Source organism: Centrocercus urophasianus, unplaced genomic scaffold, assembly GCF_019232065.1.
Source record: "Centrocercus urophasianus isolate 14NV4802_14NV808 unplaced genomic scaffold, USGS_Curo_1.0 seq_10, whole genome shotgun sequence".
Lineage (NCBI taxonomy): Eukaryota > Metazoa > Chordata > Aves > Galliformes > Phasianidae > Centrocercus > Centrocercus urophasianus.
In genome coordinates, this window is record NW_024884142.1 from 73,324,621 (window position 1) to 73,344,264 (window position 19,644).

General features: G+C 42.2%; 1 protein-coding gene across 1 annotated transcript; it reads right to left on the bottom strand.

The window, feature by feature from the left end:
- Positions 1 to 1,038: 1,038 nt before the first annotated feature.
- On the bottom strand, positions 1,039 to 19,607 carry MRPS18A (mitochondrial ribosomal protein S18A). Its single transcript, XM_042811930.1, has 6 exons — positions 19,495 to 19,607; positions 19,212 to 19,243; positions 15,859 to 15,963; positions 10,035 to 10,158; positions 9,212 to 9,278; positions 1,039 to 1,500 (listed from the first exon to the last, which is right to left on the bottom strand). Exons 1-6 carry the CDS (start codon positions 19,592 to 19,594, stop codon positions 1,356 to 1,358), a joined length of 573 nt encoding a protein of 190 aa, XP_042667864.1. The 5' UTR covers positions 19,595 to 19,607; the 3' UTR covers positions 1,039 to 1,355.
- Between the last annotated feature and the right edge of the window lie 37 nt (positions 19,608 to 19,644).

A 19,644-nucleotide genomic window follows, 5' to 3' on the forward strand; every position in this document is an offset into this window, starting at 1 on the left:
CCAGCTTATTTCACAAAACTTTAGAAAAAAATTAACTGTAGGCATCATCTAGTTGTTTGCAAAACTTTCTCATTTAGGTTCACCTCAAAGCTATGGCTTTATCCAGTGACATTTCTGTTAGCAGAACTCACTGAGCACAGCAACCTGGGCTAGAAAACATATCCACTTCTGTTCACAGGAGAAGGAAAAACCTTTTCCTTCCTGAAGGACTGAAGGTTTCAAAGCTTCGTTAAAACAGAGATGGCCAGCCCAGAGATTTTAGAGTGTCGGTTCTTTCCCAAAGCCAAAACATCTTAGCCAGCTCAAGGGGCTAAATTCAGGGCTTGCATTTCACAGAAGCAAAAAACAAACAAAAAACCATTATAAACTAATTTGATTTCCCAGGTAACATGGGTTTATCCCAATCCTTTGTTCCTATCCATACCAGTAAGTATTAACTGATAATTCTGATGCAAGCAGTACATATAAAAGGCTGTGTTGATTTGTGGCTTTCAGATAAGTATCAAAGAAATGGAACCAATAATGACCCTAATAATTTAATAAGCCTTTCATATGAGGCCCTTAATTAGCACTTCTTAAGAGAAATGATCAGTGGAAATTGCATACAGATATTATATAAGGACAGAAATGGTGCCACCTTTCACTTACAGGGTAGAAAATTGTGCACATCTGGCAGCCCAAAACTATCCTGAGAAGGACCCTCATCACTGACATGGAAAATGTAGAAAATGCATTTGCAGGGAGAAAAAGCAAGTCCAGTTGTCAAGAATATCAACATTGTGTATTTGCTTGATTCAGGAAGGATGCACAAGGTAGGAACACTGAACTGGATGTGTAAGAAATACACATGCCTGCCTGCCACTGCCATGTGTTTTCTGCTGCAAATTACAGATAGTACAGATTATAAAAATATTTCACTTTGGTAGCCATTAACATAACTTGTTACTGCTGAGGAAACACGGTGCTGCAGGAGGTTTTTTCTTCCATCAGTGTCGAGATACAACAGCCCAAATGAGGCAAATCCAAATTGAAACACAATAAAGGGGAATTACCGTTTATTTCTGGGAAAGAAGGAAACCACCTTTCCAAGCCCAGCAGTAGACTACAGTGACAAAGAAGCCTTCCTGCCTTTGAGGTAGAATCTTGGCCCCCTGCTTTCTCCAAAATCATTTTGAACATTGAATTCTGCTTTGCTGAATCCTGTGTTTTCCTTGAGGAACATCGCAGCTTATTCACCAGAGACAATACAGAGCACTAATGAGAGTTTTTGAATTTGGAAATACCAGCAAACTTGCAAACAAAAAAGAAGAACAGTGTAAAACAGCTGTGCTCATTGACTGTGCCAGTTCAGGAATCTAGTGGTTGTAATAAAGCGGCTTGTATATATATTTGACATTATCCTTCAGAAGAAGGTTTCCAACCGGCATGGGAACTCTGCACCACTTAGGGCCCCTCTTCCAGATGGGCTTTGCAGATCTGACGGACCAGCGAGTCAGATACCTGTCAAAACAATACACACGTATTTCAAATTGAGACCGATCACGGCAAAACAGCTTTAGTCAAAGCAGAAGCTGACACTCATTTGCTTGCCTTTGCCTCTCCGCCTGCCTCTTTATGAAAGCAGTAATGATGAGCAGAACTCTCTCAGTTCAGAAGGGAACCACTGAAAAGGACTATTTGTTTTGGAACTGCTGCACCTCTGCTGTACTGTAGCCACTGGCACCTGCCTGACTTCCAGTCATGTGAAACAAATCAGGTGTAATCTCCAGGCTGCCGGCATGTTGTCCACCTGTAGCGAACGTGGAGTGCTGAATCCCTTCATTGCAACTAAGTTCAAGAGCGAGTCCATCCATTTTGTAGGGGAGATGTCATTTCAAGAGCTCGCCTCAATAAAATAAAACTGATTACAAAGGCCAAGTTCAGTTAAAATAATCTCCAAAAAAGAACTAGTTTGCTTTCAGTGGATCAATGGGTATTTCTTTTCCACACGATGTGATTCTGGCCCAGTTTTTGCATTTTCACATGCTCGAATTTGCTTTAGCATTCTCTTTATAATACTATTCCAGTTTGCTGCTGCAGGAAGTCAGAACCTGCAATGGAAGAGGTACTATAATTGAATTTTTGCAACTGCAAATCTCTGTCCGGAGTAAAGTCTGGCAAATATCCTCTGCTTTTTTTACCATTTGAAGTTTTAGACTTGGCTTTGCAAACTGGCAGGGGATTTCAGATTCAGAATCGGTTACTGGAAATCTTACCCTGCGGCTGGGTGGCCTGGAGTTTTGTTAGGCTTTAAATCTTTTGCTACCAGTAGAAAGGGAACAGAGGTCTTTAGAGAAAGAAGAGTCTTTTCAGACAATAAAGATCCAAAGTAAAACCCCAGCATAATCTGCACAAACAATGCTCCAACAAATTAGAATTTGGAACAGTCTGATAAACTTCGTCCAGTGATGTTTGCATGCCTATGTTGAGTAATCCCATGGTCTTAATGTAACCTCAATCAGTCATCCTCTCCCCAAACAGCTTTGTTACCTTTCATTTGCATCATGCAAATTGGAGATATTAAGAACTTTGGACAGAGACCATGTAATGCATTTATTTGAAGGCATGTGGCAGATTCCCAGGAACTACAAAGAAAGCTTGCAATGCCAGGCAGCTATAGACTGTGTAACAGCAACACATTTTCCTAGTACTTTTCTTCCCCAGCGATCCCGAACAATACAGATTGAAAAAATGGATCACATTTAGAGGTTCCTGCCACTGAAATCAAGCCACTTTCAAACTTGAAAGCTTTTACTTTCAGGACTTCATGATAGTTAGGATGGCAGGAGGGATTCAAAAGATGGTGTGGAACAAAGTTCAGTCAGTTTTTCTCACATAAATGCAATATATTAGCCCCTTTTGAATTGTAATGTTATACTGCTGCATTAACGGAATCCCTTACATAACAATATGAGGATAGGAAGTCAGAGAGACTCCTATCTCTCATTCCAAACGTCAGGGGAGTTCAAAGAGACCAAACACAGGTCCCTACTTGGGAAAGAGCCAATGGAAGGCAGCTTTTTTTGGAAGAAGGCGTAGAGTTATTTGACAGGCACACGGGGCTGCATTTTCTCACACTTCCCCATGAAGGGAAGCCTGTAGCACAAATTTTAGTATCACAAGACTGCAGTTACAACAAAGGAAGAAAAAAAAATCTGAAATTGTTTTAATGCAACAGTATGTCAAGTGCAGTTCTGGTCATGTGTCTGCACGTGTACAGGAAAGTGGTCCCATGGTAATAAATGTTCTCACTGAGAGAGAAGCAAATGTGTGAATGCGAGATACACATCAATGCTGTGTGCAGGTTTAGACAGACAGTGGCTTTTTAAGAAATCCCTCTGTTTCTGTGTGGGGGCTGAAAGTGCACACCCCAATTCTGCATAGGAAGGAGGATTTAGTAATGGCCTGATTTTAAAGCTTTTGTTATTTCCCCTTTGAGCAGGTCTAATCCAGCCCTCTGGTCCAGGCTTTTAGCTTCCTTTGGGGACTGCAGGCTGGGGCTTTTCATTGTTTGCTGAAACAGACATTTGGACGCTTTCCCTTCCTGGAGCACATTTGCTTTTAGCACTTTTAATACTTGCTTTGTCCCAAACTCAAACTTGTCCTATTTTGTTTGCTGCTTTTTTTTTTTTTTTTTTTTTTTAAACCTTGATTCAGCAATAGCAAAAGCCTGATGCCTGGGAGCACTCAGTCTACGAAATTTCTTTTCCTCTTTTACTAACCCCAGTTTCTGCTGTTTCATAGAATAGATTTCTTTTTTGTCCCCAAGAGTAACAAGAATCCACAAAACTCATATATGAGAGCTTCAAAGCCCAGCACTCAGGACTTTCCTGTGAACTCTACTGTCCATGTAATCTAGTGTTTCAAGAAATCGTGCACCCTTCTCCAGCCAAGTCACCCAAGTTTCCATTGTAGCGAGCCACCTGGTTTGTCTTGGGGAGCTTTTACAATAACCTACAGACATACACTGCCAGATGGTCTAAATTTTCTCAATCAGCTGAGGGTTGTCAGGACACAGTCTCCATGTGGATGCCAGATGCAACTGGTGTCCAGTCTCCTAACCGGTTACCTCATTATGCAGAGCTCTCATTCTGGACAAAGAGGAAAGATATGCAATCTCAGAGAGCAGCAACCAACCCCAGGGCTCTGCTCGCCACCTTTTGTGTGGTGGGATCCCAGAGAACAACCAGAATCCCTAGACTCCAGATACACAAGTGACTAGTGTGGACAAAGCAAGATGGAAATCTTGGTCACATTCCTATGATTGGAAATGACAAGACATAAAATGCATGGAAAAAGCTGTAATTAGTCAGCCACAGTCACTGCAGTTACCTAAAATATCTGTGGCACGTAGAAATCAGTTTCCATGGATTTTACTCCATGAGCACGAGGGCCCCAAACCCTTCCCACCTAGAGGCTGCTGCTTAACACCTTGAAATAAGCACAGAAATTCTGTGTGCTGGGTAAAAGAAATTATCTACACGTGGGGCTACTGCAGCCCTGTGCGCAGCCCAAGTATGCTGGTGCGGTTCAAGGCTGAACTTCTGAACCCTCATTGAACTTTTTCAGTCCGTCTCTTGTTTGGATTAAGAGCAGAAGGCAGCGGGCTACAGACTGTGCAGGAAGCATTCTATCAAAGTGCTGGCAAGACTGCCTCCTCTCTGCCACATCCGTTCCCTTGACACTTCTTGGTTTTGCTCACCTGCAGCCACTCCAGCTCTTTGCTCTTTTGAATTCACATGCTATGCACACACACTTCCCATACAGATGAGAGAAACCACAAGCTGCTGGAATGAAACACTGATAGCAGTGAAATCAGATTCTGCTCTGAGGGATGAGAGATGTCTGCAGAGCCTGAGAACTTTATAATTCATAAGGAGCTCATATGGAACCTGCCTCTTCCCTGACACATAGCAAATTCTCCAGTTCATGCGGAGGAAGGACTGACCTGGATATTAGCTGTGCCAATTTCTGTTCTTCCAGTAGGAAGCTGAAAATGGAATAGTAACTGAGAACTTAAAATCACATACTCCACATGTACAGCATGTCTTGCTGACAAGAGTACGGGTGACTCAAGGAACGTGTGACATCCTTCAGTCTTTTGGAAAAGGGAACAACTTCTCAACATTATACTTTAACCACCAATAGGGGCCTACCAGAAGAAAAAGAGTGGTATATTCACGTTAAGAAAGCATCTAGATGATGGCCTGAACTTGGTGTCTGTTCTGGATAGTTAATCCACAATATCCACGCAGTAAACTCCATGCTGTAAACAAAACTGCTGAGTTGTTCAGGTTTCCACTCCTGGAAAGCAAGTACAGAAGTGTGGCCTGCAGCTGTACTTAACAGCTTCCCAAATTGGTTTTGGTGTGTGGTGGCCTGCACGTACGACCCTGGAATCTGCAAACAGCCTGTCACTCCACACAGTGTTGGTGTAATCCTTGAAAATGTCCTCAACCTCATGGGCTAGTGGCAATATTTTGTTGCTGCAGCACTTTACCAGAACATGCCAGGCAGGAGCATAAATGGACTCAAAAATAAGAAGTAATAACAGGAAGTTATGAAAGGGAGAATTCAGACAGGCTGAGGGAACAAGCTTTGGCTACAAGACAAGTTTGCTTGTAGAATCAACCCTTGGAAACAGTGAAAGCCCCAGACTGGGCCAAATAAATGAACCATAGGGACTAATTCTGTAATGACAGGGGTAATCTTCACTGGTTTCATGCCCAAGTTCTGTAGATAAATGTTATGAAAGAGAGGGAGAGGACAATAGACTGAAGAGTTTACGGACGATGCAGAAACTCTGATGGCCATATTTCTAAAGAAGAGCCCACAGCAAATAAAGCAGTTAAGCAATAATACGCATGAGCTCTCATCATCAAAAACAAATCAGGCAGAATGTGAAAAGAAAGAACTAAATCCAAGAAATGAGGAATGACACAGTGGGTCTTACCTGGACAGTGTTCCAAATGCAGAGAGCTGTGGAGTGCCCCTCAATTAAATTCTGTTCCACACATCACCCACTACCATGATGACCAGTGTGGCTCAAACTGGCATTCCACTTTCATGTGGTACCTTCTTTTGCAGTTCCCCATCTCCTTCTCTATGTTACATTACATCCTGGATGATGGATGTGATCACATACACTCTGTGCTAGAGCTGCATGACCAAGAACAAGCTGGGATCAAAAGCATTCTACTTTTACTCTTGCATCCCAGAAACAGGTTAAGAAATGGGGTCAGCTGCCTGTGAAATGACCCAGTACAAAACAGGTAAATTCTTACCAATATGCAGACAATTCTGGGGCATGTAAGAGAGAATGTCTGAAGCATGTACAATGGAGACAATAAAACAACTTCAGAAATATAACAGTGATTCTGCTTGTAAGCACCAGAAAAGCACCTTCCAGAAAAGCAAGAAATCCAAACTTCACATCAATAGATCAACTGCAGGGCAGCATCCCTGATCCTTGTTAAAAGAGTGGTCAGGGCTTTCTAGAGGAGATAGAGAGCAGAAGAATCTATTTCAACACTACACACAGAGCGGTGTTGGTGGAACGAAGAAGCCATTACTGCAGGATGAGTTGGAGAGTACATGGGCTGGTGCTAAGTGCTAAGGAATGTTCATTACCTGTATTCTAGTCTTGAAAAGCTTTAACAAGTAGCCCAAGATGCAATCTGATACAACTGCACATTACATGATCGCTCATTTTCTCCCCATTGACATTCCCAGGGCTACAGTAGCAGTGCAAAATAAAGCAGTTCCTTCTTATTTAAACAGAGATAAAGACAACTACAGCAGTCAATACAGGGATCTCAAGAAAAACCCAATCTCAGAGATTTGGAAAATTGTTCAAAACAGCACCTACCATGATAGGCTACCTGTGCTTGAAAACCCAGCAGGCCTCAAGTGCTGGCTCCCTTGCATTTGGAGTTACCACATGTTGAGTTCATTCCCGCTTACTATGGCCTTACAAAGACTTCAAGAATGGTTACATAGGCAAAGGGAATGTAAGCTTGGACAAGTTGTTTTCAGAAGAAACTTCCAAGAATAACTCTGTCTTCATTCCTCAAGTAAGTGCTGGTTAAAAGTCTACAGCATGCACAGGTACCCTTCCAAACTTGCAGGGGCACACTGCTCCTGTAGGGCAGGAGGAAGGAAGTAATTAACTCCTGCTTCAACCAATGCCAGCTACGGTTCCACAGAACAACGTGGAAAGTCCAGGAAGCGGCAGGCCTAAGTAAAACTCTCAGAGAGGCCCACTGGATAAGATTTCCAAGGAGATACAGATTTTCCCCTTCCAACAGACTGAGAAGTTAATGTTGTAAAGACCACAGATGCACTCCTGAAGTACCCCTACACTCTACCCTGGTTCCAGGACTTATTTAGTTCCAGCTCCATCACTACCAAAGCTTTCAATCAAATTTATTGATCCCTTGCATTGTCTCCATTCAGACCCCCAAAGACTGCCTATTTCACTGCTGTTCCATCTCCTCAACAATAGCTTTGTTCTTTTCCTCAATTGTCTGCAATCTGCTTGTTACATTCTCTTGCTGGAAAGAAAAAAATCATGTGGTGTAAGGTGGGACTAGCAATACAACAGGAAGGTGTGTATATTAATCACTAATTAAAATCTCTTAATTTTAGAGGTGGAAGCACCTGCTTCCATGTAGAACACGTCTTGAGGTATTTCTGTTCTCGCTAAAATTCTAAACAACAATTTACAAAATTCAAGGCATTAGACCTGGAGTCCTGGTGCGATTCCAGCAAGATACAGGATTTATCACTTCCTGTCTCGACCCAGGGTTGCTGTGTGAATGCTAACTAGATAATGCGCTACACTCCACAGCTGCTGGATAGATGCAGCAACTAAAGAACCCCAAAGACTTTTAAGATACAGGAACAAAGAGTCAAAGTATCTGATGGAAACAAGGCTGCACCAATCCTAGAGTCCTCCAGTTTGATTCTCCCCAGTACTCAGTGCACAGCCTGACAGCATCTCAGGGACGTTTCCAAGGGCCTGCCTCAGATCTCCACTGCAGAGCATTAGACCTGAAATGCAGGAAGGAGTCTCTGACTGCCCCAAACCCTGAAGCCTAAGCTCTCCCAGCAACAGCCCCATGGCCTCTGGTAACCCTATGGCTTGCTAATGCAGGGTTCATAAACCGCTCTGACATCCCCATGGAAACAGAGTGTGAGGCCATAAACAGGGGATTAGCACCTCCTAACGCTGAGCAAAGCACAGAAGGCGACAGCAGCCTTTAGGTTCGCCCCCAAGGCCAGGGGCCATTCAGTCCTGGGAGGGGGAAGACAGCCTGTTACACAGGAAGGGCAGGCTGAGGACGAATCACAGCTTGCAGTCAGAAAGGGCAAATGGAGATGGAGCACAGTAGAACAAGCTTCTGTCAGGCCCCTGCTAGCTGCTCACCCCAACACATTGCTGGTACCCATCCTGAGCACCCTTTTGTCCCAAGCGCAGATGGGGGCTGGACACTGAAGGGCTGAGAGAGAAGGGACTCTCTATTCTGGACACAAGAAGGCTCAGAGAGAGTCTTATCAGTGCTTATAAATACCTGAAAGGAAGGTACAAAGAAGGCAGCCAGGCTTGTCTCTGTGGTGCCCAGCAAAAAGACAAGAGGCAATGCACACAAATTGAAAGAAATGTCATCCATATTTAGGAAAGTACCTCCTTAACTGTGAGTGGTAGAACTCTGGAACAAGCTGCCCAGAGAAACTGTGAATGGTCTACCCTTGGAGATATTTAAAATTTGGCTAGGCATTCTTGGTTAATCAGCAGTAAGTGACCCTGCTTGAGCAGGTGAGGACTAAATAGTCTCCACAGTACCTGTCCAACCTCAACTGCTCTGTGATGCTGTGACTCCATTTCTGTGGCAGCTTTTTATGTCTGTCCTACTGAATATTAATGAACAGGAGGCAAGTGAGGCTGAAGAAGGGAGGGCAGACTAATGTGTGGCATTCATCATGTGGGGACAGACTGATTGAACGAGATGCAGTTTGTCCTTAAAAGCCTAATGAAAGAACTTCATGACAGTGGACACGTATTCTTTGTAAGACCTGCTGCGTAAGGCATGTTCTAGCCAGTTATAAAGAACTGCTTTTTCTCTTCTAACCTACTCCTGAAAAAGAGACATGGAAAGACAAGAATATTCACCTGTTCAACTTGGGTTTCCTGGGAACATGTCCTTCAGGAAGTAGAGGCCTGTGGTTTGGCAGCAAACCTGAGATAGAAAAAGAAAGGTGTGAGAATACAGTGCCATTGTTGCATCTATAGCATCTACAAGTTATTTATACCTCATAAGCCAGGCAACCCAGATCCCTACTGCTAAAACACAACTAGAGCAGAAAAAGTATTTATTCTTTCTTTTGCCATTGCTGAACCAGCACTCTAGCCACAGATCAGTTAGGAGGTTCTGGTGTACACACTGAGAGGAAACACATGCCAAGGACTTAGGCTCAACAGAACGGCTTTTTGAGAGAACATAAAGCACTAAAGTCCAATCAGATTCCACTTTCAGGATGAAAATTTGACTATTAAAATCTTCAGTCAATTTAACTTGGATAATACTCAGACTGTGTTAACCTGGGATCTGCTCCCAGTTAAAAACAAAGAACTTCCCAAGGCAGATAGGAGACAGGTACATTAATGGGTAGAAAATCAAGCTTATGCTAAAACATGTCAATTTAGAAACTGGCATTTAATCATTAGGTACTACAGACTGAGATTTCCCACATCTTTCAGCAATGGTAGACTCACCTAGGAGTAAATATCTACTGCTAAGGCAGGAACCAAGACAGAAAGAAAGCAGAGTAAGTAGTTTCTTTCTGGTCAGTCATCCTGCCCCTGTACTTGGTGCATAATGGGTTTGCTGACTAGACACTGAAATCTCACCAGCATACTAACTGGGTGAGAGAGTCCTTTCATGGGGCTCTCTGCCCTGCACTAAGGATGTTGTCTGAAGGAGGAGGTGAGGTACCTGCACGGTGTGCCATCTGCACACAGGCAGCAATCTTCTTGTGCTCCTCCAAACAGAGGCCTGTGATCCTTCGTGGCAGCATCCCTCCATCAGAACGGATGAACTGGCTCAAGAGCAAGACATCCTGCAGAAGCAAGAAAAGGGCAAAACCAATGTATTACAGCTCCTTTAATTGCCGTGATTCTTAGGTGTTGTGCTCACGCTGTGTACAGAACTCAATACAAAGCAAACCAAAACAAAGCATACTTCCCACACATCTCAGATGCAGCTTGTCAACAAGTGGGTTTTGCTAGCCATCACTTTGCCCGCCAGCTTAACTCAGTGAGGTCACTAACATGGTCTGAGTCTTCCCCTCACTTCATTACTGTAAACACATGATGTCAGCTTCAATCCCTACTACTTCACTGTCACTTGCTCCAAGATTCTGGCTAAGATAATGTGTCCTAGGTACTGAGGCACAGTTACACAAGACCTACAGATGGACAGTGTTTACACAACTTGAAACGCCATTACAGCTGCTATCCTAAAGGTCACAGATACGTTAGATCACCTCTGGCCCTTTCCTTGTTCCCCTCAGAGCAGGATTGTTCTCTGGTATCTATTCCTCAAACTTTTGTCCAGTTTCCCATGGTAGAACTTCCCTCATGTCTCTCTGGAGGGTGGAGAACAGGGAAACAGTCCAAAATCTTGCACGAAAAGCTTGTTGTAAGAAAAGAACATATGCTGATAGGAAAGACCTAATAGAATAAATCACCGCTTTCAGTTCTTTGCCTGTGTATGCATTAGTCAGAGATGTTAGAGTCACACTGCACAGAAGGAGCATTCAAAACATACTGAGGGTTTGGCTGAGATTCAAGGATCATTTAGATTAAACTGCTGTTGACCTTCTTAATTAAGAGCTCTAGAAATGTAAAGCACTTTTAATAAAAACAAAATTAAAGGAATCTCTAGAATCAGATATTATCACAGGTCTGAGATTACAAATTCCTAAGCACAGCAGCAACAGCTGTTGCATGAGTGTCCCATTAACTGCACACAGTAAACCAGTCCAGCTCTTCGCTTCCACACGCACCACCACTGCTAGTGCACCCTCAGACCAACATAGGCAGGTCCCCTTGACGTGCTGATGTCTGCATAAGTTGGCCCGAAGTGCTTCTGGGGCCTTTGTCCTTGTTTTTCTCCATCTGTTCACAGACTTGTTGCTAACTGAGAGTTTACTTCTCCATTACTGTAAACACGTCCATAGTTGAGGTAGCTGGACCACGCAGAGGTGGCTCACAGGCTGGAAGGGACGTGACAACAGACACTTCAACATGCTGGGAATTCAAACCAGGTATATCAGCACTTGATACTCCTCTGCCTGTTTGAGGTGTATCCTTCTCCCTTTTCCCACTCCACATCTATTCTATTTTACACAAAGCTCCCTGAAACATTCCTTGCTTCATTTACTGCCATTGCAAAGACATATAATCACAAGTGGAATAAAAATGGGCATTCAGAAACTTGAGCTATATTGGATTTATAAATCCATCCCTACTGCATGAGACCAGTTAACCTCTGAAACGGGCTGCTAGAATTCAGTACAAACTTTCTAGTAATAACCAATTCTGCAATATGAGATGCTGTTATACAAATGCTGCAGTCAAAAATCCAGATGTTTATTTTTCCCCAATCCTATCTTCACTATTGTGATCATGACAATTTCCCTCTTCCTTAGCTCCCCTTCTACCAACTAACATGATCAGGCTGATTTTCAGATCCATCTCCTTCATTTTATAAATACAAAATGACTTATCATTCACCATCCACGGTGATGCTGTATCATTAGAACAAGAATAACATAGCTGAGCAACGAGCAGGAAGCTCTCAAGAGGCCATCTGTGGATAAAAGGGAAGAGAAGTGTCTTTGGTCCAGCTAGTACACTGCCTTGCCAATGAGAACAGTAACCAGGGGATCAGTCGGTGCCAGCTGCGTTGGTGGAAGTTGGGCAGGGGCCAGCCAAGCAGTCCAAGGGCACTGACTTTCAGCCACTCCTGAAATGCACTGGATTGGATCCAGGAAACCTAAACAAGACTCCTTCCCCCTTTTTCCATCTTCTTTAGCTACCCAGTTCTCCAAATCACCAACACCTCAATTTGCACAAACATATCACATCCTTAAGTGAGAAAGGGCTGTTCAGCTCAAAGTGCCTAGGAAATGAAAACCCCCCTAGGCTTTTCTACTAGCCTGCATTACTCTGTGGGAAAGAGGGAAAAGGGAGATGATGGCAAGTTTAAGGCTGTTCCAGTCTTTGCTACAGTGAAAGCCTAAGGAGGCCACAGGCTCTAGTGAAGGGTGTGTGTGGTCCAAGTGCTTTCTCATATTACCACCACGCCTCATGGAGTCACAGGGCTGTTATCGAATATTTCCATGCAAAAGGGGGAGGTGAAAAGTAAAAAGGGAGACAGTGCTTGTTCTCCCACTGGGAAAAAAATAAAAAAAATCAGGAAAATCCATTCTTTGTTATTATCTCTGAGCAACAGTGTCACCAGCTGACCAGCTCTGTGTGGCAGTCATTTCTCAAGTGAAATTGCCTACGTTCTAACTGCCACAGCTTCAAATCACACTCATGCCATTTGGCTTAAAATGCTGCATACTCAACAGAAGGTTTGTCCGTTTCTGAAGATTCCCACAGTTAACAGACCAGGTGCCTGGTCTCCCATTGTAATCACACAGATGCATCTTACCACTGGGAGAAAGCAGACAGGTACAGCCAACTTTATGGGGCAGCTGTGGAGGGAAGTGTGCAAGTACGTAGAAGAGTCAAAGAAAAAAATATGTCTGGCACGTTCTCATGGTGCCGTCATGTTCCATGAAATTCACATTCTGTGCTAATGGACAGCCAAGCCTGTAACCACAGCTTTGCTTTAATCACTGGACAGCTCCCACGAGGCTGGACCCAGATTCCCACCCCAGTAATCTGCAGCATTTGATGAAAACAACTTGGATTGAATTAATCTAGGGCTAACAGGCAAATTTTGCAGTTCAGTTTCCTCTAATTGCTGCTAAAGCAAAATGACATATTTACTGCCTAACTCCGACTAATGATGGTTGAAATGGATAAGGAGAAAAAGAAAAAGAAAAAAGCAACTTAGCCTTCACCTCTACACCTCTAAAAGATCTGGGTAAACTTGCTATCCGTTCACAATAATGTGCTATACATTGTGTTTTGTTTAGCAACTGAAATGCAGAGGCATCTCTGCATTTTACTATCTGCAGACAATCTGAAAAGCAATGTCCTTGGCGAGTTATATGCAATTCATTAAAACCTTCACTTACCAGAGTAAGATTTGTCTGCGTAGCCAAATTACTACTGGGTTGTACCAGCCAAGTCATTATTTCCAGTTACACAAGAATATACTTCTTCCTTTCACTCTTACTCCTGGGAGCTGTACACCATCCTCTAGATATTTTGTAAGAAGAGTGCAGATTTCAACCCCGTTGCCTGACAATGATCAAAATCATTTTATTTTTTAAAATCTCCAGTGGCTACAGAAAATAAAGTCAACTCTCAGTTTTTAGTGGATAGACATACCCAGATCACAAACTGTGGGAATTTGTGCCTCGGGCCCCTTTATCCTGAGCCTAGCAGAGACTAAGGACTGAACTGGCAATGACAACTGCAGCTCCCTACACCACAGCTGAGGCAAGTTGGAATCATGACCCGAGAGTGCTCACAATGCCTGTTTGGTTGATTAATAACTTAGGAGACATTGGTCCCCCCGATCTACGACAGCTAAAGTAACTCATTATGCCACTACTTTAGACTGTGCTAGTTGCCCATCACAAAAGAAAAGTCCTATGAGGTCATATTACTCAGCTCCCTCAGGGGCTAATTCAACACTTCCCTTTTCATAGTGCCTTATTCATTCCAATTACAAGCGTCCCAAGCAAAAAAGCTCACACTTTCCCTTCTGTGCAACTGACTGATCTCAGCTTATCAATCTCAAAAGAACCACTGTGATCCATCTATTCTAATCTCTTACCAAACACAGGTTATAGTTTATGCTTTAAACTAGCCTGTGTCTTTAACAAAAATAGCTGTTCTCGATTTACTGTCTTTTAGGATAATTCAACCACCAGTGAGTAAATTGTGCCACCATTTAATTACCCACACAGTAATGTGTCTGCCCTTTATTGTTTGAGCATTTCAAGATTCTGCTAGTCATCACTGCTGTAGCATAGAAAAACAGCAGAGAGCTTTTGTGCAAAAAAAGGGAGGTTTTATTCACCTTAACATTTAAAAGCCCATACATTCTCAACTGGCATTCAAACATATAACACACTTATTCAAGCAGAAGAGGTGATCTACTCCAGAACTGAAACTTTCCTAGTTCACATCAGCCCTGGAATTCCGTGGAGGAACAGCTCTAAATACTGAGGCAGGAACATGCTACAACTTGGATATGCTAGTTCATGCTACTATCTTCAGCCTTTTGTCTAGATTCTATTCTGCTCTGCAGCAGGAGTACTGGATGTATGTACTCAGAAACAGAAACATTCAGAAACTATGCAACAGTCAGGATGGACACGTATCTAGGATTTCTTGATTTTTGGGAACAGTCTCAACAGTGATTCTAAATACTCTGGCTGCAGGTAGCCCCCACCTGGGGGCTACACGCAAGCCAGGCCTCCTGCTCTGTACCTAATTCAATACTTAAGTTATTTCTGTTGCTTAAATATGTATCTGTTTAATTTGTTTTTTTTTTTTTCCCTGCTGCCTTGCAGTAGTCATCTGCAAGACTGTCATTAGTACCCAGATATCCAAACAGTTTTTCATCTCTGCGTGCACTAGGACTGAATGTGAGCAGCTCAGTCATTGTGCAGCTAACAGGGCTTTCAGTTTCTCTCACATTAATGGTCTTCCTTTCTCAAAAGTATTCATTTTCCTCCAGATGTATTTGTATCTCTTTCACCTTAATCCTACTGGCATTAACTTGTTCTGACTTCTCTGTTACCTAATCTTAGTAACAGGATGTTCTTGTCTGGTTTTCTTTTTTGATTCCAGCACTGGTATTTTAGGGTGGTGGGAACACTTAGTTCTTTTATGACCTCTGTGTTTGAATGACCTCTGGTGAGGCTACATCTGGTGTCTTCTACCTCATACTCTCTATTCTATGGTGCTTTTGCTTTAAAGAATTACAGTTTCCCCTCTATCTTCCACGTTTAGTGTTACTAATACTCTCATAATCATTTCCTGCAAAAGACATCAATCAAAATCTGTTTTTTTCTGTTGCTAAGGGGAAAGGGAAGTAAGCATGTGTGCTCTACCTCATATCCATCAAGAACTTTAGAGTTCTTAAGTTCAGTTACTACCTTAGTGGACAGTGATCCAAAATGAAACCATGGTGCTCAAATACACAATTGATTTAATCAAGTTTATTGGCCTCTCTGGCGTTACAACAGGCTTGAATCTGATAGTTTAATATTGCATTCCAGTTCCATTTAACTAGAAGTGCAATGCTGAAGGAGAGCTAAGCACACTAGAAACACATGCTCTAGGATCAGATGGTAAGCAGTAATGGGCACATGCATAATCCCAAACCTCCTACTCGATATGAGAAAATCCCCCTCCTTTTTTTTTTTTCCTCCAATGAACACAACCAGCCAAGGCAAGCAATTACAACGTAGGAAGTTATTCTTGTTACAATCAAAGGAAGCATAGATGGAATTGCCTATTTTTACCACACCCAGGGAAAGAAGAAAGGGGGCAGACTGCGCAGTACATTACACCCGAGAGCAATATTTATCCACCTGTGGGGAATACTACTTCATTAGACTTACCACATAATCATACTTATGCTTCAGGTTCCAGCGACAGATAGGACACTGGCCAGAGGGGTTAGGAGGCGTTGGTGTTTCAACATCCTCTATAATTTTCCCTTCAATCTAAGAAGCAATTCATAGAATACAATGAATGAGTAAAGATTCCATAGTACCTGCACCTAACCTCCTCTGGGACTTCAGGAATATCTTTCATCAAGTCTACAACGTGCTGACCAGTATTGCACAGGTGTAAGGGAGACAGGATTTGCATTATACAACTCACTCGTATATATATATATATATATATATATACACACACACACACACACACACACACACACACACACATATATATATGTATATATACACAAATCAAGCACTTCGGGAATGCAAAGACAATAGGGATAAAAGAAAAGGGGCTCAGAAAACCATTTGGTAAATCTTATATATATTTTATTCAAAACTAAACTAGTACACAACGTGAAGTTCTCATTCTTGCTTGAATTCCACTTATTGTGGTATTCCTTTGAACCACTATGCCTTGCAATTGTAGCAGTCTGTTAGCCAAAAGCCTTAAATATTTTCACTGGGAATATGAGCGTATCAGAGAGCAGCAGATGCTTGCTGTGGGCCAAAACACGCATAGGCTTGCTGGATTATAAACCACCAATGGGGAAAATTATGAGCAAAAAAAATCAGACAGGAATGTTGTGTGCTTTTTTCTTTCTTTTTAAAATTATACTAATATTTTTTCTAGTTTAATTCCCTGAACAATTCCTTTGGGAGACTATTTTACAACCTTTTCCTCTGTCACTACAAAATGGTGACATCTAACAAGCAAATTTTCTTAACTTTCTCAAAAGAAATGTAGAAAAATCCAAAGAAATGTAGGTGTACGTAGGAGGAACTTGAGAAATTTGTTTTCTAAATGTAGATGTTAGGAATATGATGTCTACATACATAAATGTGTACTTGTCTTTCTTTTTTTTTTTTTGAGGGCTTATATGAATAGAAGCAAGAGCTATCAACTTGCAGCTGAATGGACAGAAAAGACAAAAAAGACAAAGCCAGTTTTTCTTCAAAATGTTCTGGAAGAAGAAAATTTCTGGTCAAGATTAAAACCACATATGGAACACCAACTGCTAGGGTCAAATAGTTCAAGTAACACAGTTTAAAAAAATCCCAACTATCTAATTAAAGTCTGCCATACTGTGGATGAACACAACTTTGCTTGTAAGGAGAGAAAAAAAAAAAAAAAAAAAAAAAAAAAAAAAGCTGCTTTATTTTGAATTGTCAAGTTTGGGTCTGAAAACCTGGGAAGAAAAAAAACATGACATTTTCTCTAAGTACGTGTGGGACACTGGTATTCATCTGAAATGCCACGATGTAAGATATTAGACCAAGCATCTTTCTTGTCTAGTGATGGCAAATGAGTAGGTTATTTGTGGCTGAAGCACCTCCGTACCTCAAAAAGAGGGAATACTCGCAATTTTTATTTAAGGCTTCTTCTCCCACAGTTTCAACAGAAAGTTTTACATTAATAATAACACACATGCACACACTGACCAGCATTTTAGATATATCTAAATATCTATATATCTATACATATATAAATAAAATACAGGTCAGTATCTACTTTCCATTTGTTGGTAAAATGATTTCTGGGGAAGCCAGCATGTCTAATTCCCTCAGAGTCTCATTGATTCTTGGCAGTCTGGCTTCAGACTGTACTTTGACTGTAATTTCACCTCAAAAGTGAATGAGAAAAAATATAATCAGAATGCTACATCAGTTTTCCTTGACACAATTTCAACACACAGGTTTGGGTAATTATTGACCAAAAACTGAGGGCTATCATACTGTTATGCCACTGAGTTATTATTCTTCTGTTACAGGACTAAGAATGAGTACAAAGGTTTGATGTTCTCAGTATGCTGATGAATTCTGAATTCCTTTAGGGTTCATTCATCTGGCTCATATACAACACTTCCTTCAATACTGACTAAAGATAAAGAGTTTATAGGCAGATGAGCATGCAGATAGATTAAGAAAAACCTGATGTTGAGCTTGTAGGAAAAATGGAGTGACCAGTGGATACGCTAAGAAATGCATCAGCCCTTTAGTTGATCAATTTACAAGATACAAGAATCAAGTTACAAGATTTTCTCATCTATGACCGTGGATGAATCATAGGTTGATGCATTATTATTGATGCATATTATGCAGAAGTATCCAGATCTTCCCCATGATGCACAAAGAGACAGGAAGCTGAGACTTCTTTTTTTTCCTAGAAGACTCTGCTAGTGTAAAAAGTTATACATATAAGTAACCTACTCCATTCAAGTTTCAAATATGGCAGTGTCCTCAAATCCAAAGATGACACAAAGGAAATTCAGACTTTTAAGTGTATAAACAGTCAGTTTTTGCCCATTTCACTAGGAAGAAAAAGTCCCTTCAACCCTTATTTATATATAATTCCTGTTCTGCTCCCCCAATGATATTTAAACACTTCCAAGTATCTGTACTGTCTGTCTACAAGATACATATCGTTACTGGTATACGTAATATGAGCAGATTAATTGAATTTTGCTCCCCATCCTTATTCATTTCAGTACTTTTTCTAAACACCAATAATTCTCTTGATAAAGTACAACAGAACAGATGGCATTGATTAAGCAAAATGCTAATTCTAGTAATTCTAGTGCTTTGGTATTTTTCTCTCACATATTATAACTGAGAAAATGCTCTTCTTTTTTTTTTAATCAGATACCTCAGAACCTGTTTATTTTCAGAAGCAATATTCTTTGAGTATCTAGAGTCTTCCTTTTGACAACAGCTCTTCTACTAATTTTTTTTCTCATTGGATGCATTACGAAAGGCAAGCTTAACACCATGAGCAGCCAGTAAGGCACATACTGTGACTAACAAACACAACGCACATTAAAGGCAAGCAGCACACACGTGTCATACAGCTGGCACTGAACAGCTCTGCACTCAGGCAAACTTTTACCATGCCTGTTTGTGCTAACCATGGGGCTGAGATGGCACCAAGTGCCAGGGCTCCCAGTTTTATCGGGTATTACCACAAAAGAGGTCAGGGTAGCTCTCACTGGAGCCCTCCATCACCTCACCAGCAGCAGGGTGACGACCCACGCTTGCTGTGGCCAAACCATTTGTGTGGCCAACCAGCTTAACTACACTTGTAACGCTCTTCTTCCTTTGTTTGGCCTTCACAGGCTGCGATGTCGTTTGGGCAGAAAGCCGACCCTTTCACCCTCCCTTTTTGGAACCAACAGGCTTATTCCCTTCTGCAGAAAGAAGAATTAACAGCACGAGCTGCAAGTGGGAAAGAAGTAGGGACAGAGACTTACTATGGTCGTGTTGCCTTCAGTCACTTCCACGACTACACAAAACAAAAATAAAGGAGAAAAAGACAAGAAATCAAAATGAGACTCATTCCTCCTTAATAAAAATTAAAAAAGAAAAAGAAAAAAATCAGTAAGTGGTGGGGTGGTGGTGAAACAGAGCAATGTTCCATCGCGGTGCGAGACCAGAGCGAGAGGGCAGCCCGGGGACCGGAGCGATACAGAATGATCCCGGAGCACTGCCCCGACCCCCGAGCAGCCCTTCGTCGACGGCCGCTCCTGCACTCACCCTCCCGGAGGGTTCTGGCCGGTGGTGAAACCCAGCCGCTCCCCCAGAGCCCGGCGAACAACCGCCTGAACGCCCCGCGCAGCAAGCCGGGTGCCGCCATCTTGTCGTCGCCCTCGCTGCCGTCACTCCCGCTTCCGCCGGCGGAAAGGC